Genomic DNA, 23661 nt, shown 5'->3' on the forward strand with positions numbered 1-23661 from the left:
AAGAACATATAAAAAATGCCGAGTAGGCATGTGGTTCATGGAATAATCCAAAATGGTTTTAAGCAACAAAAAATATATAAACAAGCTGTACGTGTACACCAGTCTCACGAAACTGCCTGCGTTTCCAGATTGTGCCAAAAGGGGGGGAAATTCCGGTGGATTTCAAACCACTCCTTCAGGACAGCGATGCGGATCTGTGTAAGTCAGAGGTCGCAACCGGGTACCCGATACCCGTACCCTACCCGATACCCGGCTACCCGTACCTGGCCGGGTACGGGTACCCGTTTGCAACCCTGGTGCGGCCGGGTACGGGTAGGCCGTGAGTCACTGGTGAGTCACCGTTTGTCACTCATTTCCCAACGTCTGGTCTCTTCTCACAATTCAAGTTCCTAGAATCAACCAACCCGCGCCTGCAACATGGCTTCATCCCAGAGGTCGCAATCAGGTACCCGATACCCGTACCCGGCCGGGTATGGGTACCCGTTTGCGACCCTGGTGCGGCCGGGTACGGGTAAGGAATCAAAACCCGTTTGCGACCTCTGGTGCAAGTGTAGCTGAAAGACGCGCGGTGTGGCGGAGCACCACGTGTTGTGCCGCACGTGGTCCTTGTTTCCAACATGAAGGCGAAACACGCCAATTGCCACAATTCGGCGCTCCGTGGGTCTGACACAAAGTGACGCAGTGTGGTGTAACAAGGCGAAGAGCAGAGCATCCACAGGTTTTTTTTATCACCGCAGAGAATGTTTTTTTTTGTTTTGTTTCAGCATCACGTTATAGCGGTTACACTTCTCAGACTATAAAAAAAAACGGCACAAAGTAAACCGCACAATTCAAATAATTGTATAGCAAAAAATATCCGACTCAAAGCAACTAGGACTTAAAAAATGTTTATAAAATAGGCAACAAAACAGTGGTGTTATAACAATACTAACTAAAAATACGAAAACATTTATGAAGGGGGCGAAAAAAAGCAGGTAACAAAACTTTAATCCAGTATTTGGTTTCAAAGCTGCATGGGATTGTCGTGTACTATTACAGTTTAAGTAAATAATATATTGCAAAACATAACATACCCCACGTTACAATGGGGATACATGCAAACGAGCATCTTGCTCAGGGCAGGCAAAACGTGCCGTGAGCCAATTCTAGCAACGAATCAGTGTTGCACCAAGAAAATGTTTGTCGGAGGTGGTGAATGATGCAAAAACCTCCATGTAAAATCAGCACGTAGCCTTCATGAATAAACGTTGCAAAGCAATGAAGCGGCACAGTAAGAGGATTTAGGCAAAACCCAAACCCTGACCAATGCACAAGCAGAGTGGCCGGTCCAGTGTTGTGGCTGAGAAGTGTAAGATTCGATAGCCCATGTAGATTAAACTACTTGGCTGATCATTTCCTACAATTCCACCATGAGCATCATGAAGGTGGACTTTACCACTTTCCAATCGCCTGCTAAAATAATTCCCTTGTCCACCACCCCTCCCAGTGTGTCCGCAAGGCTGCTAGGAAATCAAAAACACCTCCCAACATGAGCAGTAAAACCACTCTGTCTATAAATCCTGTGGCATCGAAACAGCATCAATATGGACCATCCATCAGACGGCGCAATTATACAAGGCTCCCTTAATCACAGACCAATACAAGATCAACCAACACTGACACTTGAACTCCCTCTTATGCAACCACGTATGTTCACTTCGTGCAAAGGCCGCACTGCTGTGATCATTCCATGCGTGTCAATCTTTTCCCTCCCACGTAGAACATTCGCAGGACCAACGACTGGACATCCCACACACGGCATTTAATTCCAGTGGTGTAATTGAAATTCACAAAATTGAATGCTGACCGTTAACGTTCTATCGGAACAAGAAAACAGTGTGGACGCAGAGAAATGTAGCAACTTGTCACACAGTGGTCAACGGGTAATATTATTGACAATATAGCCACAGATTTTCAGCTAATTCCAGTAAATGTTCCATTTGCTAACCTTGTGCCAACTGACAAATTATCAAATCCGTACACGTAACTTTTGACATGTAAATATCTAAAACAATTATATCTACATAACAAGGAACAAGAATTCCACAGAACAAAGATATTACATCACAATGAAAGTCTTCATCTCAATCTGAAGCCTGAGTGTCGTTTCAATGCGTCTCCCCCATCCCCCACCCCCACCCCACTATTATTATTATTATTGTCCATTAAACTCGCGCACATTTATTTTCAAGTCCTCATTGCGAACAAGTCACCAGTCTGCAACATCGGCACTTGTGGTGGATTCACAGCTGAACTCGTGTGTGTGTGTAAACGGTTGAAGCCGTGAGAACGGTGAAACAACGCCATTTATATGGAACCGGTGCCCCCTCACTGTCTGTTCAGTTGACATGCGACCAGGACCATCATCACGTTTAAAGACGCAGCACAAAACAGAACAAAGCGCTTCCGACAGGAAGACGATGCTTCGGCCGGTCATGTGACTAGAACCGTGACATCGCAGCACACGTGAGTCCGACAAGCCGGAACCATACAGGCCTCAGTGGATATCTGTGAAATGAGGACCGTTTAATGTTTGGGCTACGTGATCCTTGAACCGATTTCTCCCCGCATGGATGAGCTTACTTAAAAGGCCCATCGGCATTGTGTGGACCTGAAAGGTGGTACTCGAATTGCCCAATGGGGCTGTATCCACGATTGCAATTCCACTTGGGTTTTCAGGTGTGTCACTCGGCTGCACGACAACAACAACAACAAAAATTACAGCCACATGCCCCCCCCCCTCTGCAAGGTGACAGACATTTGACAAAAATATACACAGCAACTTCAAGGCTTTTGTGTGCGATGACAGGATAACAGTTTGAACCTCGGCATCACTTGCATCCCGCTTGAGTCTGCATAAAGGCTTGCATCCGTTAAATCAACGACGCGATTTCCTTTGGCTCGTATGCGTGCATAAACGTTTTGTTTGTTGCTGCTGAAATACTGAAAAAGTTTTGCCTTGACAAGACACCAAAGCGCATAAAAAATGTTGTGCAACTAAGTCAAATACAAGATAGAAGTTTTCATAAACACTCTGCTACGTTGCTGAAAATGAAGCTCACTAATAATCAGCATATTAAGCTTTACGTGTATGCAATACATTTCATATACGCCAATGTAAAAATAGTGTTTGTAGATGTACATAGAAAATACAGTATTATATGCTAACACCTATCAAAAAGTAAGTGTAAAAAAACCTAAAACCGTGCAAAACAAAGTGACCACAACTCTCCTTTAAACAGCTAACCACTGCAACGTGACATGTAGTGGATTTTGCATTTCGCAACAGTAATGAGGGCAGCATGGTATTCATAGTGTCTGTAAATGTTGTAGTAGGAAAACTACGGCATTCTATTCAATGGAGCGCAGCATTCGGAAACAACATTAGTTTACAAAGCAAATAAAAGTAATACATCCAAATGAGGATTCAACAGAGTAAGGCAGCCTCAAAAACTGGAAAAGAATCTTCCCACTACTGACATTTCAATGGAACTTTGCAACGTAGCGGGCAACATCAGGAAGCCACGGAAATGTGCACAGCACATGAAGTGGCATCATCATGAACAGAAACTTGCAATAAGTTACATTATCTTTGACAAGGCCAGCAGTTTTTGTGGCGGAAGTTGGCCAATTCAGATAAATGAAATGCACGCGCACTGCCAAACCAAATTGAATCCCATTACAGGAAGCGACTTGGGCTCGAAAATGTAACAAAGCCAAAGCAATTTAAAAACATTGAATTGTGTATTAAGCACAACCCAAAAGGCTGCTGCGCTGAGCCTTTCAGCGACGTGGGTAGGCAAGCTTGGCGGACTCAATCAGGCTGGCCGAGGACAGCGATCCCGGCATGACACCTTGCCGGAACTCGGCAGCACCGGCACTGGCCGGGCCAGAGTACGCGTAAGGGTCGGCGTAGGAAACCGTGTCGGCGTAAGCGCCGCTATCCGACGCGTTTCGCCGTCCACGCGATGGCAGTGTGGCCGACACTCGCGCCCACTCCTCATCGTACGAAAACGCCGGGTGCCTGTGGCCCAGCTCGGCGTAGCGCGGCTGTACGGGGGGCGATGACGTCGCCGCGAGCGCACGGAGAGAGTCCTCGTCCGGAGGCACGTCCACGCGTGCCGGCAACCGCCAGCTCCTGGGAAAATCGGCGAGCGGCGACATAAGGAGCGACTCCCGGTCGGGGGGCACGTCCATTCGCCCGGGGCCGCGTGCCAAACCGTCAGCGGGTGACAGGACAAGCGGGTTGCCACTCGGGGGCACTTCACGCCGCGCCACGAGCTGCTGCTCGCGGCTTCTCCTCTCCAGCACAGCGAGGGCATGCGCACCAAGCGAGGGGCTCCGCGTTGAGGGCTGGGGCTGCTGATGCTTGTACTGCTGGCGCTGGTGGTGGTTGTTTAGAAGAAGCGAGGAGAGGCTTACGGACGAGGCTACCTCACGCGGCAGAGACCTGGCCTCCAGTCGCATGTCCTGCCTGAATGGAGTCTGCGGAATGCTGCGTGGGAGGGTGCTGCTGGTGTTGTTATAACCGTGGTGCGGCAACTCTAAACGGGCGGAGCTTGGAGGGACGTCTTGCCGCGAACGCACAACCGCCGTCGACCACTCTGAACCATCGGTGAATCCTCCGCGGCCCAACATTGCTTGCCCCGGCACTTTCTGCTGGGCCTGGCCACCGACGTGCACGACGTCCCTGCCGGGGTAGGCAAACTCCCCGCGCCAGGCCCTGGGCGAGACTCCGCCGAGGCTGCACGGCGACGTGGGGGAAGCCTGCGGGGGGGAGTCATCGTACTCGTAGATGCGCCCATGCGCCTGCGTGGGTGACGGAGGCACCTGGCGAGAGCCGCGCCCCAGTGTGCGCGTGGCGTAGTAGTGGTCGAGGACACGGGCGCGCATCTCGGCGGCGTCGACGGGGCGCACCTGCGACACGCGCCCGACACTGTACGTCGGCGAGGGCTGCGTGCTTGCCTCCCCCCCCGGGCCCGTCCGCTGGCTCGGCGGCCGCTGCCGGTAGTCGGCGTAGTTGTCTGCGTGGTTCGCGCTCATTCTCCCTGGCAGAGACTCGCTGTGCGGGACAAACGGGACGGCCGAGCGCGGTGCCTGTCCCCCCCTCCCCGGTGGGGCGGCACGCACGTTGCCGTAGCCGGCCAACGATGGAGGAACACGACCGCCCCCGCCGCCGCCGCCCGGCGAAGCCCGAGGCGCGTAATCGTACGCGTGAGACGCGCCGCCCTCCTGCGTGTACGTCACGCCGTACGCTCCCACGTCATCCGCGGTGGGCGACAGCACTGGGGTGGAGAGGGAGCGCTTGGCAGGGGAGCGGTCGACGTCGACGTCCGGCATCCACGTGTCGTGGCTCAGCGGCCCGGCGGGAAGCGTGTCTTCGGGCAAGGCATGGCGACCCCCATGTGGCGCTCTGCGATCCTCGTTACTGTCTGCGCAGAGTCAGATGAATGTACGTGTGTTCGTTAAAAACCCAGATGCATCAGTTGGGTACGAGGACGTAGTACAGCCGGTACCCATTATAAACCAGTACCTTTTTATTTATATAGATTTCAATATATGTATGTATATTAAAATCGATGAACACACGAGGAATTACATTGTTTCACAATTTTAATAAACACTTTGGGCCAGATTCACATCTTGACAAAATGGAAACAAAATTTGCTTTGTTGAGCCATTGCGATGGAGAGACATTTTATGCCATAAAACCTACAGAGGGGAACATTTGCAAAAATGTGAACCAGGCCCACTACTGTTTCAGGATTTGGCATTCATGGACGCATTGAGAATAAGCAAACGAATGATCCTCCAGATCATTGCTGGATCCTCGTAAAACATTTGAGATTCATATTTCCTTGAGGATTAGATGCACAACAGCAATCGATTGTGAATGAGAACATGAACAATCCCATCGGTTAGTAGTTCTGCATCCTGAGAAAATATTCCGGATCCAAAATTAATTATTTCGATCACCGTCACTAGCGTACTGTAACCACCATTACTGATGCCATAAACGGCTCTCATTGTTATCATCCCCATCATTAGAATCATCACCTCAATCACCGCCACCACCACCACAAGCAATGCACATGCATCGTAAAGCACAATCTGTTAGAGGCTCAATGTACAGACTTTACCACACCTGACGAATTTGCAGCGCCGGTAGCTAGCCAGCAGCTCCAGTGGTTGAAAACTATCGGTTTACCATGCTCCTCTGCGCTTGCCCTTCAGTGTGAAGTGTTTTCAATAACAAAACATCGCAATTGGTTTACTAACAAGGCACGAGAGCACGTAAATGACAAAAAAACTCGCATGCAAAGGGAGGGCTTACAAGTACACAGTGCACTAGCTCTAATAACAAAAAGTTTATCAAGAAAGAGGCATGCAATGATGTAACAGTTAAGAAGAGTTTGACGCACACACGAAAGTTTACTAACATTCGATTAGAACAGAGATACGTGCAAACTGCATGCACGTCTATACCGCCTAAATCAAATGTGCCGTTCACACCTCCGCAACGACAAGGGCACGTTGGGTTTTATTAAGAGTCGACGCGACCGGCGAATTCCACCTACCTGGGACTCTATCGCGAGGCGCCTCCCACTGCACCGGCAGGACGTGCAAGCGCTGCCCAGCGGAAGCGCCGTCGTCTGCCGGCCCCATCCGGTGAGCCGTGCTCGGCCCCGGGGGTCTGCTAGCCGCGCCACCGGCAAGGTCACGCGAGCCACCTGGGGCCCTGCGGCTTGACCTGCGCCAAGGGACGGGGGCAAAGGTCGTCAACGGCGACAGCGACCCATTGGGTTTAAAGAGATGATGCAACGGCGTGCAGTGATAAGATACCGCAGTTAGCCATTAGGTGCAAAGATTTGCAGACAGGATTTGTGGATTGAGTATTGGCAATGAGGTGGCCTGGCAGCATGTGGAAGTGGAGTTACGGATCTAGTTGAGGGTTTTAAGTTATCTCTTTATGGGTTTTTTCTCTAGACAACTCCACTTTCCCAACCACACACAAAAATACTCGATTTGAATTAACATAATGTATCAAGCACCACCCATGTAAAATGAAACACCAAGGAAGGGCGTTTTTTTAGAATACTTATAACGGCATAAATTTATAAGATGAATACATGAAAACAGGTTTTACAGAAATAATAGACCCACAAGCAGTGCATTTAGAAATCACTTTTTCTTTAAAAATGTATTTTAACGAATGGTGCCTCCTTAACGCTCTTTATTACTCTCTGGGGAGATTGATTTAGAGCAAACTCCGCTTTGCAAATGATTGGAGTTTGATCATCCCCACCAATAAAAACACAGACCAACAAAAGCCCGCGCCATTAAGGCAATGGGTGACATTTTATTCACGAACATTTCCACCGCAAGATTGTTCGGCAATCAATCACTGCCACATTTCAAATCACTAGACAGGAAAAAACTTAGGACCATAAAAAAAAATTGCGTCTGTTTGAGTAATATAAAATTGGGGTAACACCAGAACACAATGAATTGCCTACTTGAGCTAAAATATTATTTGGTATTAAAATTCTAATTAAATGCAATGGTTTGTCAGTGGTGTACGAGCAAATATGAAAAACTCTCCACCTTCGTTATTTAAACTAGACAACTCCAAGGCAGTAGAACTAATAGATGATTTACTGCCCATCGGTGGTTCAATTAATCATCAAGATCCAGAGGCACGAATTGTACACAGGATCGATCACATGTCCCTGAACTAACGTTAATACTTTATATCTGGGAGCCCCAAAGAAAATACTTGTGCAAATAGACTCAATGACGGCCATGCCAACTGCCCGCCACTCGGCCACCTGGCTTCGGCGTCACGATAAACAAGCCGAGACCGCCCCCCCCACACACCGGGCTGGCGACGTGGCGAGGTGCGGCCTGCCCGTCGACTGGTGGCCTGCCGTGGAAGTGCAGCGAGAGTTTGCGGAGATTCTCGGCGGCGTAGGAATCGTCCTGCTGCTCCCGCAGCCGCCCACCGCTGCCGTCGACCGCGGAGTGCCCGGGCGGTGGCTGCTGCAGCTGCTGCACGTGCACCAAACAGTCACCCGCAGGTTAGTGCCAACCAGCGCCACCCCCCCGCCCACCCCCACCGCCCACCCCCAAAGCAACATGATTGAAATAGGCCACCGCCCCACCTACCCGCCCGATGCCTCCAGCTTTCCCTGACGCAGGCGCCCGGGTGATATATTTACCCCAACTCACAACCGACAACTGATAAGCGGTCCATTTGTGAAAGTAGGAGATTGGTCGATGTGGAAAACTGCACAGCAAGTGCTTTAAAAGGACTGCACTTTAAAACGTGCTCGCTCACAATTCAAGCATGTGAAGTAAGATATATGACATTCTTTTTAATATCACTCCATCAATATTTTTTGATCCCCATGATCCTAAATATGAATAACTTTTTCAGAGGTAGCCAAGTGGCTCAGAGGTCATAGAATTGAAGCAACAATGCTGAGATACTAGGTTTGAATGCATGCAGTCGTAGCTCGTGATTATACTGGCTTTTCAGGTGTTGGTGACCTTTGCCCGGTTACCAATAAATGTACACAATAAACCCATGATATTGAATTTAGCTTTGAACTTTGTAAAAAACAACAACTCTTAGAAATACAAATTTCAGTTTTACTGTCCCGTGACAATCTAATGAATGAGAAAGTGCACATTCTACTGTGCTAAAGGTAAAAAGTTATTTCATGTCCTGAAATACAACTCTTCTGCTGACCATCCTCCGAGACGCGGAACGCACTGATATGCGAGATTTGTGAATGGTTATCATGAAGCTGAAAACAGGATTGGAAATTCACAACACAAGTCAAAACAACAACCCTTTCTAAACTTTCTCGAAGCTTTAAGTTCACGCATACGCAGTCAATCGCGATTCAAATGTTCAATAAATTACATGCAGTTTACAGCCTGTACAAGGAAATGCAATAAGTAATACGTGCTAAATACATACACACGTGAATATCGCTTGGTAAACATGAGATTTCTAATGGCAAATCTCTAAGCCACAGAATTCAGCAAGATATTCCAAGTCGAAATGCCGATGATGTCACCAATCCCAGCCCATCCTCCCATGAGATTTTGCCCAACCACTAACATGCTCGCCCGTTTACTCGCACAGGCAAATGAATAAGCCAGTTGAGTACTTAAGATAACGGGAACGTTGGCGCTCTCAACACAACCAACAAAGCGATCCGTCCCGTCCCGTCGTCGTGGGGAGACACTCACCACCCCCCGCGGAGGCAGCACCGTGCGAGGCTCCGTAGCGGGTGACGGTCGTCTCCTCTCCGGCTCGGCGGTCGGGGCATGCGGTTGCCCGCGAGTCGATGACGGGCTGCGGTCCGAGAAGCCCGGGGGGTGCAGCTGCCGAGCCGTGGCCATCGCCGACATGACCACTATGGCGACAAGAGCGGTCGGGGGGGGGGGGGGGGGTGCTCCGTTTTTATCACAAAGGTGGATGTGGTTTGTAACCACCGTTGAACGAAACCACCGCGGTGATGAAGAGCGTTAAATTCACGGTAACCACAGGGTTTTGAGGTCAAGGCAACTCCAGCCGTGGTAAATATGATGTCGAGGAATCGTGAATGCATGCATGCGTGCACATTAGTCCACCGGTCCACCCTTCCAACCTGGATGCTCAATGAAATAGGCCTCGGAACAAAAAGTAAATAAATGTATGTTAACAATGCCTAATAGATGAACACTTTTTTTTCTACTACGTAATTTGGTTTTATATTTTTAAATCATGAACGAGTCATAAGGCAAAACGGCTTTCGCTTTTATACTAATGCTAATGCAAGTGTTCAAGCCCAAACACTCTAATGTATGCAAGAGAGACATTGAGACCATAATTCTTTTTTTAAATCCTTTATATTAAGTTCACTTGCTTGCGCGCTAACGACCGTGCAAATCTTTCGGTCGTTTTTTAACCAACTTCCCGTGATCCAATCGAGCTGACATTTTGCACACAGACTCGTTGTGCGTGACAATTTATTTTCGTGAAATTTTCCAAAATTTTCCACTTTTTAGGGAAAATATAATTATATTTAATTTTAAATACCAATGTGATAAAAATGAAACTCGTACTCAAGAAAAACAGAAATGAATAATAAAATAAAACCGATGCCACGCATATAAAGGATTTATAGTGAAAAACTTTGTTTTTACGGGTTAATTTTTTCATTGTAAACTTGGGTTTACCAAACTGGAACTGTAGGAGTGAAAATCTAAACTTATAAACAGAGACGACACAGAACATTCTAAGTACCTGTTTGGTTGCCACCCTCTTCTGGCACATCCCGATTGGCCGTCCTCTGCACAGCAGGTGGCCAATTAAAGCCTCCTTCTCTGGGACTTGCACCATATGCCTCACTTTGTGGGGACGTTGCTGCCCTCCCCGTGTCCATGCCGGAATCGTACTCCTCCCAAACAAAGTGTTCCGGCACGGTCCACTGTCGCGCCGATACCCGCTCAGCCCGCCGCTCGCCCGTGGCTCCGAGCTCCCCGGGGCTATGTTCGTCCTCCGGCTCGTTTCTCTCCGGTTCTCTCGGTTGGGCGACAGGTCTGCTGGGGGCATTCACGGCACCGCTGCTGCTGCTGCTGCCGCTCCCGTTATTGCCGCCGCTACTGCTGGGCCCGTCTCTGCCGGGTTGTGCCGTCGCTGCGCTCGGCGTGCTCTGCGAGTCAGGCACCTCGGCGGTGCGGGCCCGCACCGAGTCCAGCTCCATCTCGCGCTGCTTCCTCATCTCCTGCTCCTTCTCGTTGCCGAGCTTCCCAAACAGCGCCTCCCACTTGCTCGTTTTCTTGGACTTCTGGGGCGGAGCGCTCTCCGGAGGCTGCTCCATTCCACCCTCCTTCTTCTGCAGCAACGACGGCAGTGTTTTCTCCGCAGACGGTTTGGGGGCAAGCGGCGGATGGAGATGCTCCTGAGGCGGGGGTTTCTGCATCCGATTGTGCGAGCTTTCCACTGTCGATGCAGCGGCCTTCTCCGAATCGGACTTTCTTGGCAAGTCAGCAGCAATGTTCGACAGAAATGACATGACGCTGTTGGTCTTTGTAGGCTTGGGTGGAGGCTTTGGAGGGATTCTATCAGGCAATGCTTTTGCCGGTAGGTTTTGGTTATCGTGTATTGAACCCGAAGGCTGTTCCCCTTGTGCCTGGAGGCCAGGTTTACTCCACGACGTTTCGGCTGCTGGTGCACAGTGTGACTCGATGGAAAAGGTTTGCCTTCCTTGCTCCAAGAAGCTCATGGGGTTTGCAGAGGGCTGCTTGGGGGAAGGCTCACGAGCATTTTCAGCAACTTCCTTGGGCTGCCAATTCCGATCGTCAAGACGAGGTGGCTCGAGAGCTTGCCAATCATCGCCGGCCGAGTAATGGGCCCTTGGAGATAAACGCTCGGCTCCTGGTGGAAGATTATGTGCTTCGGCGAAGACGCTTTGTTCATCGCTCACCGGAGGCTCCTCACTCTGCACGGGGAACATACGAGTTGACTTATTCCATCAAGCATTACAACGCACATGACACAGCATCACTTGGGCAATGACATGACAACGCATACAACCAAAGCAAATCTCATCTTGTTCAAACTAATTAAGCATCCCGACTCGCACGTAATAGAAACAGCATCGCGAAACAGGACAAAGCGACTCAATGCCCAAAGTGGATAACAAAACCATTGCCCACTTGCGTGTACGGAACGCCACAAAGAACACGGTACACGTACGGGCGTGCTTTGATCCACACGCTGCGGCTGCTGCCGGGGTTGCTCGGGAGTAGGGACGGGCGACAGCCGCTCGGGTTTTGGAGGCGGAAGCGGCGCCGGCTGCTGCTGCGTGGGAGTAGGTAACGGGGTGGCCGTGGTGACGGTGATGGCAGGGGGTGCCCAGGGTTCCTGTTTTCTTGACGACGACGGCGGCGCTGACGATGGCGCTGATGATGGCGCTGGCACTGGTGGTGGCACTGGCTCCCTTGGCGACGAGAGGGCGGCGTGCAGGTGGCGCGCGCGCTCCACGCACTCACGCTGCCTCAGCTGCACCAGCGCCCGCGTTCTCTCCTCGCCCTTGGCGGTCACCTGTTTCAGCTTGGCTGCGCGGATTCACGTGTTGTGCGAGCATGAGCACACACACACACAAATGAGAAGGCTGTGAAAATGCCGCCTCCCCACACATGCACACACCGGCTGAAGGGCTTTCATAACAAGGGAGTTTAAAAACATATACATTTTCTAAAGTATATCCCAATCGGGCTTTCTCGGTGTCATGTTATGAAACGAGAAATCCATTCGGAGCACTCGCAGAGCAGTGCGACCCTTCGCGTTAGAGGAGAGCCCACAGAAGTGGATCCCGCAGAGCTCCCTCGTGAGTTTCCCTTCAAAGTGACCTCTGTTTCACACGCAGGGCAGAACGCCCCCACTTGCTCTGCCACAGACAGTCATGTTCATCTAATGACAGTAAAACTGACACGTGGAATCTAAGATGGTTTAGTTACATTATTAGACATCACAATGTCCTGCAGCAAATGGTAATTGACTAGATATGTAAGAGTTAAACTGTTTGGCTGAACTGATAACATTGGAAAGGGGGTTGTGGGAGGGGATATGCAATCAAACAATTACGAGTCAAACGCTGAATCACTGACTCAGACTATGACTAACGTAGAAAACCGCTAAAGAAGTGAAGGCTGCCTGCCGCCTGCCGTCTCACCGATCGCCTCGTTGCAGTGGCAGAGCGCGGCGGCGTGGTCTCCCTCGCGCTCCAGGAGCTCCGACTGCTCCTGCAGGGCCTTCGACTCCGCCAGCAAGCGCAGTGGTCGTTCGGTCTCGCGCGTCTGTGGGCGACCCGGCAGCAAGGAACAGGGGGTGAGGAGGCGTCAGATCAGAAGATAAGAATCTTTATTTAGACTGCAAGAAGAATCCGATGAGCTGTGAAGCTCTTTTCCACAGATGTCCAGTATGGGGCGGGTCGGCGAGTTGCCACAGCAAATACAAAACGATAGCAGTGCAACATAGAGAAAATGGTAAGCAAGGCACTAAATATAAATAAATAATGCATGCGTTCTTTACATGAGTCCGATTGATCAAGAATGGGCAAGGCAGCAAATACAGCAGCAAAACAGTCCCAGACCCACACCAAGATAACACCACACAGTAGTCCCTCAATAAAATTGCACATTAACATTGAACTATCGATACGTAGGCAATGGTCTAAACATTGTCCCAGTGGTTACGAAGCACTGGATCGCACCGACCGCTCGTCTCCTCCAAAGAACACATTTTCTTTGTCGAGTCCAACACGCTTGTACATTGTGGGATTCGAACGCAAGCGGCTCGAATCGAATTCCTCCGCGAGTTAGGCAGCGAGGCAGCCTTTCGATCCACCCGGCTCTCTCTGCTTGTGAAGTCGACGTACGCAGCAAGTGTGCGGTGCCGAAATTTGGTGTTGGTTATTTTATCGCGAAAAGTAGAACCAACCCGGTTTCGCTGCCCCTCTCCAAGCGAGACAAGCAACTGTGACTAAATGTTCAGCTGCGAGTATTTCACAGCTGTGCATATCGTCATGGTCTACACGCATACCAGGGTGATCTGCCAAAAATGTCGGGAGGAAAGCGAGGCAGTGTTGGATATCGAGCAGCCCTCTGTAATAGCCCACTTGATGACAGAACGAGTGGTAGGATAAATACTTCTATTTTAAATGCCGAGAGAACTGGGAAACGTAGCAATTAAAAGGAGGATAAATATACAAGAAGGTTCCATATGAGAAAATAAAGCTTACAAGATGACAGCAAACTAAAGCTAGACTTATTTTTTGAAGCCCCATCTGTTAACTAATTATACGACAATGCAAAATATACGAGCATGTACAACATTTTTTAATTTTGTTCCTAAAACTGGTCAGAATTAGCAGGCACAACACAATATTTTCATACATTTGTATTCGAACTGGACATATCGATGCAAATCTTTCACTTAAAATCGATTCTCAATCCAACTATACATACAGCAAATCGTGCATGTACACACACATTACCCACTGTTTATGGCAAGTGTATGCTTACGCCACGCTAACGGAGCGAACAAAATTGTATGAGACAAAACAAACGAGAAACAACATGAATTCAACAATACGAGCTGAAACAGAATCTATTATTAAACACAATTAAAATGAATTGTTATTGAATTAAATTGTGTAATGCATACTTATGCTAGACAGTATACGGCTGAATAAGCCCGCGCCAAGACATCTACGAGTGCCCTCACTACTCAACTCAAAAGTTTGTTGCAATTCTTCTTTCGCATGGCGAGGTGAAATTTGTAACATTACGTACGTGTGCGCATCGAGGTTACGGAGCCATTCAATAGCCTCTGTGGAGGTTTGGTAAAGATCAGTGATATAGCCGGCGCATTGGCGACACGTGCAGTGTTAGATCACGTGGCTGATGGTCTGACTCGCGACTCCACACTTTGCTTCATTGTTGCAATATTCAAATCTTTAAATGAGAAAAACCCCATTATGACAAGGTTTTCAAAAGGCCGACTTCGATGAAGTGAGCACTGGTGACTACTGTGCAGACAAGTCCTAATTGGGATGAAACTAATCCAAAGTTGTCTCTCGCTGCATCACTGCTTAGTTGGTCACAAGATGCTCAAAAATATTTTGATGGTGACCTAAGGCAATGGGACGATAATGGACTTCAGGAAATGCTGGTTTTTGCATACACACAAAGGCTGTCTTTATAAATATGAAACTAAAAAAATTGTACTGCATCGTTTGCACACTGTAACCAATTACCCGCATGCTGACAAGACAGCTGTTGGCGGAGGAGAATATAATATGTTACGTCTATCTTGGGTTTACCCACGAGGTAAGAGAGCACACGTATTAAACGTGCCCTAACAGCGGCAGTGAAAGCAGGAGTTTCTCTGGCTCCGTGCGGCTGTCGTCTGTGCATCTGCCGCCCAACAACTTGAGATGGCGTGCTGCGGTTTCTCGGTGTTACATGGTGCACATGTGTGACGGCTTTGTCAGCGTAGGCATGAGTAAAGCGAAAGTGTTTGTATTTTTAAGTCTGTGTCCTTTCCGTCACTCCCTCTTGCCGGCGGTAAGATGGGGGTGGAATCATTTGGCGAGTTGACTATCGCTGTGGAATGCACTCCCATTACTCCCACTACGTTTAAATTAATATGACATTGTAAACCATGCATTGTGCCTCCCAATAATAGAGGTCAGTTCTTGGTGAAGCTAGTATTTTGTATAGTGATAGGCGTGTATAATTACGTGCCTGTTGTGCATTTAAATATAGTGTATTACATGTTTTACGTCTAATGCATGTATGTTTACACAGTAATTCCTAACTACGAGTTGCAATAGAAATGTGTATAAATTGATTATTACATTATTAGTTTCCCAACAATTTCAATTAGCTTCATGTATGTTTACTATATTACGTGTGCATTGCGCTGTACTTCCGGTACAAAGAAATAATACTCAAAGTTTTTCCACTGCTGTTCACTCAACATGAGCCAGCCATAAGCCTTCCAATATATATCTGAACCAGCTCAAGCCTCCAGTAAATCACGTGACTTGTGCGTGGCCAACCCCACTCTGGACCCCTCCCGTCACCCCAACCCCTCTGAAAACAGTTATCTGCTCCGTGCTGCTCACTGTGCTTGCTTCTTCCTTCTCGCTCTACTCCCCTTCTGGTGGTGTGCTATGGGTGAAACGTTTCATCATTCAATCTCGAACGCCCGTAGCACGCACATGCGTGTAGTCACTTGCGAAACAAATCAATTAACTCAAATAACATTGATGTCATTTTCCCGGCAAAATGTTTTGCAAAGCTCTAACTTAATTGGCATTTACTATTCATTTATAACTTAACTGTGTCTGTTATTTCATTAATATTTTTTATCAGGTAAATCAATTATTAATACAAACATAAAATGAGCAATGATAAGCGTATCATAGTGATAGCGGTGAGAGCGTCTAATGGTAGCACATGAGCCGCTTGTTTAATACTGTGTGAGTATTAATCATATCAATTGCACGCCGTCTGTTTCACAGTGGAAAAATAAAGATCCCGTTACGTAATTCGCAAAATTAGGGCATTGTGTTCCTGCATCATGAATAAACATCAAACATAAAATCCACAAACCACTAGTGGAATAAACATAGCAATCATCGCTCCCTCCTACTAAATCTTGGCAGAATCCTCTTTGAAAAGGAATCGTGAGACTCAGTGTGGCTTTCTCCTGGGTCAACAAAGGTGGTAGTAATAATAATAAAACACTTCTTGGTTCTTTCGGTAAAGTCACGTAGAATGGAAATAATAAAATAATAAAAATAAATATTATATTTTATGATATCATATTATTTTATTTTATGTTTTTTTTATTATTTTCACTCTACGTGACTTTACCGAAAGAACCAAGCAGATGAATCCCTGCAGTCACGAAAGCTTTAAATCGAAATAAAACATTTAGAAAACCGGATTACACCATTACCGCAGACCATATTACAACATTGCACAATATACCGCCGTATCACAACAACCCTGGTGCTGATGTCGCCACACCGGGCACGCACGCACGCACCCCTGGGCATGAGGTTGTCCAGGTCGAGGATCTTGGACGGGTTGGGGTTGAACTTCTCCCCGGAGCCCATCGCTCCGCGCGCGCGCTTCTGCTCGTGCTCGCGCGCCCGCAACGTGGCCTGGTGCTCCAACTCGTCCAGCTCGCTGCGCACCGACTCCTGCTCCCAGCTATCCGACTCGAGCCCTGCGCGCACACAAGCACACCATGGGGTCTTATTTAGTTTCACGAGTTTTGCTTTTTGTTTTAATAATCATGTTCAAATCGTGCTTGTGGTGGTCATGTTCGAAAGAACTTTCCCTTCGGAAACAATTGCGTTAAGGAATATGGCCTGTAAGATAACATAAGAAAACTATTGCTGAAGCGGTTTCAATAATTTTGTTTGCACACTCTGAGCAGAATGTAAATTTTGCTAGAGGTATTTCCATAAATATCTACATAAAAACAAATCTGCATTATGAAAGCTGGAATAGCTTTGGTATTACCCAAATTATGCTCACAATGATGGAATTTTTCATATCCACAGATGGCGATCAGAATTTCACCTCAGGATCTTATCAGTGCCAGCTCAGTACTCCAATATTGTATTAACCCTGCAGCCACCAAAACATAATGTAACCTAACTTTTTGTTTTACCATTAAAAACAAAAAATTGTCTCTCAATTGCGGAAATGTGTTATCACACAAAGCATTTTCACTCTAGATTCAAAGACGCAAAAATCATGCAACAAATAAAAATGTGACTTTTTTCACTCGATAGCTTTTAAGTGACTCACAGACTTGGTAGACTGCATTCTCTCTCGAGCTATTCAGACAAGCGAGAGATTCACTTGATGCCCTTCTAAAGCAGTCACCTCAGCCGGGTCTTGGCTAAATTATTTACAAAAGATTATTGACAATTCTTTTCTCACAAGCCAATCAAACCACAATGTTTCATCCTTGGTTATGAGAAGTGTTATCTTTAACCAGACTTGTGTCGTTTCTAGGACTATGCAAGTCATTCTGAACTCAGGCTCCAGGACCATAACAGTTTGTTCGAGTTGCGTTTTTTTGTGGACACGTCATTATAAGCCCCAAGAAGTCACCCCCTTGGCCACCTACTTAGGAATGGACGGACTTTAGTGTTTAGACTGGGCACATCGGCTAAATTCAACTTGGTGTGGTCTGTCACTGTGCATGTTTATTTATTTCATGCAAGCGTGTATACATCGTCATGAATTAACTCCGAGCAGGTTGACAGGCGTTTATTGAATGAAATTACCTAAACGGTCAATAACATGCTTATGCTGAAAGGCTAAACACTTCTTAACATTTATACAGTATGCTCTTAATTTGCACACATCTTTGTAGACCAGGGTGGAAGAGGAAACGGTAATATTCTTTAAATATTATTTTAACAGTTACTTTAACTTAAAAAGAACAAAAAGTTTTTTCATGTAAATAACCACTTCCTTTTCTTTGTTAAACTCTATTATATGAAATAAATACTCTATCACGCACAAATTGTGACTAAAATGTGCTCTAAAAACTGTTGTTACTGGACAGTTGAGAGAGGGAGGCTTCGTGTTGGTATCCACAAGTTACATTTGCCGAATAAAAAAACCTCCCCGTAATTTTACTTGCCATTTGAGAGACACACTCCTTGGCCAGGCTCATGATGAACCCACGGCCTTACTGCAGACCAGTTAATGCAAGCCAGCAAGCACAGCAGGACTTCCCCCTTGCCTGTCTGATCCATTTATTTCCAACTGGCTTCACAATAATAATTTGCATTAAACTGCCGTGCAGATTGTGTGATGTTTTCCAGTTAGCCTCTTTGTTGGCGAGTTGTTCACTTCCACGCCTGGTATGGAGGAGGTGGTGGGTTCGATCCAAACCCTGACGCGTGTTTATGTGGAGTTTGAATGTTCTCCCTGCGGTCGCGTAGATTTTTCTCCGGGTCCACCGGTTTTTCCATCAACATTTAGAAACATACTTTTACAGTATTTGGATGCTATTAATTTGCACGTGATAAGCCACTTTTTGAGCCATCATTTGTGGGCAGGTCGCTTCTGAAAAATAGCTATATAGCAGTCGGCCTTACCTAGTAAAGTAAAAAAAAAGTTAAATAGTTTGTCACCTATGACCCAAATACAATTACCAAAGCAATTCAGCCCAATATATGTACTCATGAAGTCGTGTTGATAAAATAACCAATTTAATGAAAGTCGGATCTTACTTACATTCACATTTATCAAGTAATCAGGGGCCATTATTCTAGCGCAACTAATGTTCAAGCACTAAACGTAACAATAATAATTTAGAGCCGTTTGTTAATCCAAGGAAGCCCTCCTCATGCAGTGTCGGAGGATTTGGCTTGTTTGAGCATACTTCCCCACTCTTACCAGGGCAGATTACAGAAGGCAAGCGGCAGGGGCCAGACCAGTTCAGATACTGCTCACCACTGATGTTAGCTATGGCTGTTAATCAAAGTCAAGTCATGGAGTTCATAGCACAGTGCACTAACCACTGCAACCAACATGTATGTAAATGTCCTTTTGTCAGTGCTCTCTAGCAATCCAGTGTGTACTATCAGGAGAGTGAACAGGCCTGTTGTATATGCAACCCTGGCTCATATTAACAAAGGCAGAACAAACAAGTTATTCCGGCCAGAAACTGGAGATTAACGACACCCCCACCTCACGCCACCATGTCACATTGACACAGCACCAGTCTTAAGATCTCTATCAATCTCACAGCCATTGTTCGCGTTTATAACCACAACACTAATCCATCCAGGACGTTCAATTAAACACCGTCACATTACACAGAGTCACCAAACTGTGAAAATACAATGGGGCGTGAAACTCTGAAGTCACAGAGTTTGACAACACAATGCAAGGCATTTGTGCTTAGTATTCCCAGAGGGCAAAGTACACAGGGAGGAAGCTCACCCAGCAGGGCGTGTGGCTTGCACAGTCGGCGAGAGCGATGACCAGACTTGACGACTCCGTTAGCCAGGGGGCTGGATTCCCGGCTCCGTGCCGAATCCAGGGACCTACAACAGAAGAGCATGGCAATGCAACTGTGTGAAGCAAAAATTTGCGTTTTTCTTTGCCTATCGCATTAGGCTTGCACGCTTGTGGACACCAGCATCATGCTTTTAAATGACAGTTGGGCAACCACGGGATGTAATAGGAGAGCGGATTGAAACAAATTAACAATATTTAAGTGTTCTTGGTTCTTTCGGTAAAGTCACGTAGAAGGGAAATAATAAAATAATAAAAATACAACATATATTATATTTTACTATGTTTCATTTTTATTATTTTATTATTTCCCTTCTACGTGACTTTACCGAAAGAACCAAGAAGATGAATCCCTGCAGTCACGAAAGCTTTAAATTGAAATTTAATATTTAAGTGGTACGGTCAAATGACAAATGACTAATTACCAAGCAAGTTCCTTTAAGTATGGGATAAAGGAAATAAGACAAAGAGGTAGGATGAAGAGTGGGTGGAAAGTTACTGTGGAGACTTTGGAAAATTGATAAAAAGGACTGTGCAGTGATTTAGATACAAGATGGAAAGATAGCAAAGTATGGAGAGGTGTCTAACAACCAACCCAGGTCGTGTCTGGGCATGGAGGCTCATGATGATGAAGCACGTTTTGCACGGTTGTTGATGGAGGCTTCAAATCGTTCTTTCATATTTGTTCAGAGGATGAAATTTCACCAAATTATTGTGCTAACACGAGTAAGAAAAGTAGACATGTATGTATGTTGAACTTCTTTCGTAATTAGCCAACCGTGCGATCCGGAGGTGCGGGGGAAGGTCAAGTTGGAAAAAAAGCAAATGTAGCTTTCTACCGAAAAGAGTCGGCGATCTGCATCCATTGTAATCTCCACTTTCCTGTTTATACTTCTGCCAATTCAGCAAACTCACCATGCTTTCTTCATGTGATACACATTCATTTACGGATCAAGTCCATAATAAAGGCTCAGTCCTTTGTTATGTAGACTAGCCGTAGTCTCAAGCCGCACCTTACCATCATAATAAAAGTGGGCCGGTCCTGGCCCATCCCCCTCCCCTAAACCAGTATATATACGGGGTAGTATCCCTTGGAATCTCTCATTTACTTGATTACAGCAAGCGTGCTGTGACGGTTCCACCTGAAGACGGAAGCTTGTGTTGCCTCCGAAACGTCGTGATTTTTATTTTATTTTATTTCTATTTTACTTTTATTAATTTTGAATTTTTACCTATGTGACTTTACCGAAAAAACCTAAGAATATGAATAGGATCAAGTCCCTGTTGTGTCTGGACCCTCCCCACCCCCTCACTGCCCATATTGACTCAAAATGCATTGCTGCCACCTCTTCATGTTCGACACACATCTCTCCAACCTTCCATTCACTTTTCTACAACATGTGGCTCCCTCCCACACTCCTCCAATGTCTTGTCATGTTGCATACATGTTCACCCCAAAGGGTAAAAACAATTCAGTGAGACCCCTATTGAAAAACATTGTGGAAAACTCCAAGAAATTTAGATAGAAATCCAAGAAACTTCGAGCGAACCCCAAGATACTGAAAGGAAAAGCCAAAACACTCAGGCACAGAAGGCAAGGGCGAGTATTTTTGGAGAAAAGAGGGAGACGTTACTGTAAGGTAAAGACAACACTTTTGGATCTGATCCTTACAGAAGACCGGAACCATCAGCAGCTGCCGATGCACTGAAATAAATAGGCCTGATTGAATTATTGTCGGGTAAACACAAAACATCACAATCCATTGCATGGCCGTGAGACTTTTAAAATAAGTTTCAATGGGTATCCTTGAGAGCATTGATGGGTATGATGTTGTTACATTTATATTTTTTATAAATGTTACCAATATTAAATATACTCTATGTATTAATAGTAACCATACTGCATGAATACGAGCCACCACAACAATCAGTCCCCACAGACGGCGGAAGTCTGGAAGAATCAAATGATTTCACGCTACCTCTCCACAGATTTGCTCCGTCTCCCGCTATCGGCCGAGCCGTCCCTCTCGCGCCGCTCCGATCCAGACGACGGCGTCTTCGCAGCATCGCGCTTGCGCGGGCTCCGTCCAGAGCGCTGCCCGCCACCGCTGCCGCCATCCCCGCGCTCGCCGCCCTCCCCCCACGCCTCGCCGGCACCGCCGTCGCTGAACACGCTGTCCACGTTCAGGTCCTCCTGCCGCCGCCGCTTGCCCTTGGCATCCTTCTGCCTCCTCCCGGACGACAGGCGAGGTGGAAACCGACCGTCCGCCAGGTCGCTTCCGGCCGAAGGAGAGGACAGCGGTTCGGACGCCTCCGGGGGGTCGCGCGCGGCGTGCGGGGTCACGACCCCGAGCCGCCCCGCCTCGTGCGGAGCATCCACCCTCGCGTCGTCCGCCCTGGGCCTCCCGGCCCAGGAAGACCCATTGGTGGCCACAGGGGGAGGCTCGCCCCGGCTCGCGTCGTTCATCGCGGGCACGCGGATCACGTCGAAGCCGAGGACGTGCGTGCGTCGCGGGGGTGGCGGCGGCCCCGCCTCCAACTTGGGCCCCCGGCCGTCGTTGGATGAATCTGTTCGGGAATCGCTGAGAATGGAAGGCACCAGTCCTGCCGAGCACAAAAAGGCACGTTAGGAATTTACGCGATGGATGGGTGGTGATCTGTTTGTGACAGTACAGCACAAGTATGTTGCTGATGTACCTCTATGGTAATTTTAAATGAGGTCACTTTACATGCATATCACATGCACACGACTTACCAGGTTTCCTTCCATTTGTGAATTAATTATTAATGAAGTAGCCGTTTATTCCAAAGCCAGACACTCCTGAGATTTTTTTTGGACAAAGGCTCATAATGATTGCAATTGTCTGGTTATAGGCATTGTTGTAATAACTGGCCATTAGGAGAAGATTTTTTTTTTCATCACATTTGTGCATGTTTGACCTTGAAATTCAGGTCAACATGCTCATGACCTGTTAAAGCTCCAAAAACCCTGCAGGGTAAATTGGGCGTAAAGATTATTTGGTACGCCGGGATCGTTACGCTAAAATCATTAATTCATGAGTGGGTGCGTGAGTGACCGGGTGCTCACAAAGCAATTACCAGAATCCTCGCTGTCAGAGTAGATTCCAACGGGCCCAGGCCCCGAGCTCTCGCCCTTGTGCGCCGAGCCTCCGAGGGGAGTGGCGTCCGGGTGCGAGTAGAGCAGCAGCAAGGGCTGGTAGTGGCTCTGGACACACTTGCTCACCACGTCCTTCCAGTGAGATCCGACCTGAAAACGAGCGAGCGGGTTCACACAAGAAAGTGCGTTCTTGACGGGGTGTGGGCGTGCTCTGGGAGGTTTAATTCATCAAGTTTTTGAGCCAGCTGGCCAGGATTGAGCAAAACCTAGCCTGCTTTTCATCCAGGAGTGGGAGGGGAGTGTTGACAAGTGAGCAAGTGAACGACATCCACTAGCTCGCTTGCAAGGGTATTTGTTAATTACGGGCGAGCAGCCTGTGAAAATCAAGCGAAAGCTTTGGCGGTTCAGCATCGGACACGTGCAGACTAATCCGCGTGCTCACCCTGAACGGTGAAAACACACCACCTTGAAACAACACACTGCAACAGTTTGAAAACCAAGACATCATTATTATTTTTAAACAATCGACTAAAAATTACAACGCTTTACCTCCTTAACTTGCGCATCGTCAAAGTAACACCAGCGGCGCTTGTGAGTGTGGTAGACGAAGGACGAGTAGTGCTTGCCGTAGTAGCACACCATTCCCACCAGGGACAGCTCGGACGCCTTGGCACGTTCATCCGTCACGCGGTAGTACAGCTGTACCCATCACGCAGGAAAGGGAGCGGTCAGTCGCATTGTGGGTGCGAGCGTTGCAGTCCAAACGGCTCACCGCACACGCGACCCGTGACTACGGAACTCTCGCGGACCTTGATAAAAACAATACAAGCGCCCGTACATTGATCAATGCGCGTTTAACCTGCGAACTGAACCGTGCG

General features: G+C 47.5%; 1 protein-coding gene across 6 annotated transcripts in view; it reads right to left on the bottom strand.

Moving 5' to 3' along the window:
- Nucleotides 1-12: 12 nt before the first annotated feature.
- LOC133341864 (inactive ubiquitin carboxyl-terminal hydrolase 54-like) overlaps nucleotides 13-23661 on the bottom strand; it is a 51576-nt gene continuing 27927 nt past the window's right edge. For 2 of the 6 annotated variants that reach the window (XM_061550658.1, XM_061550659.1), the window contains exons 9-15: nucleotides 23333-23482; nucleotides 22765-22933; nucleotides 21645-22269; nucleotides 19591-19694; nucleotides 16661-16843; nucleotides 12774-12897; nucleotides 11943-12156 (exon numbers count right to left, since the gene is read on the bottom strand). In XM_061550658.1, coding sequence (XP_061406642.1) covers nucleotides 12087-12156; nucleotides 12774-12897; nucleotides 16661-16843; nucleotides 19591-19694; nucleotides 21645-22269; nucleotides 22765-22933; nucleotides 23333-23482 — 1425 coding nt within the window. In that variant the 3' untranslated portion in view covers nucleotides 11943-12086. Of the gene's footprint in view, nucleotides 5472-6184; nucleotides 6268-6617; nucleotides 6791-7917; nucleotides 8089-9300; nucleotides 9468-10339; nucleotides 11538-11794; nucleotides 12157-12773; nucleotides 12898-16660; nucleotides 16844-19590; nucleotides 19695-21644; nucleotides 22270-22764; nucleotides 22934-23332; nucleotides 23483-23661 lie in introns of those variants that run through there. The other 4 variants (XR_009755068.1, XR_009755066.1, XR_009755067.1 and 1 more) reach the window with 4 other exon arrangements.

The sequence above is a fragment of the Lethenteron reissneri genome, chromosome 12, assembly GCF_015708825.2.
Source record: "Lethenteron reissneri isolate LAM-NWPU_2019-01 chromosome 12, ASM1570882v1, whole genome shotgun sequence".
NCBI classification, from domain to species: domain Eukaryota; kingdom Metazoa; phylum Chordata; class Hyperoartia; order Petromyzontiformes; family Petromyzontidae; genus Lethenteron; species Lethenteron reissneri.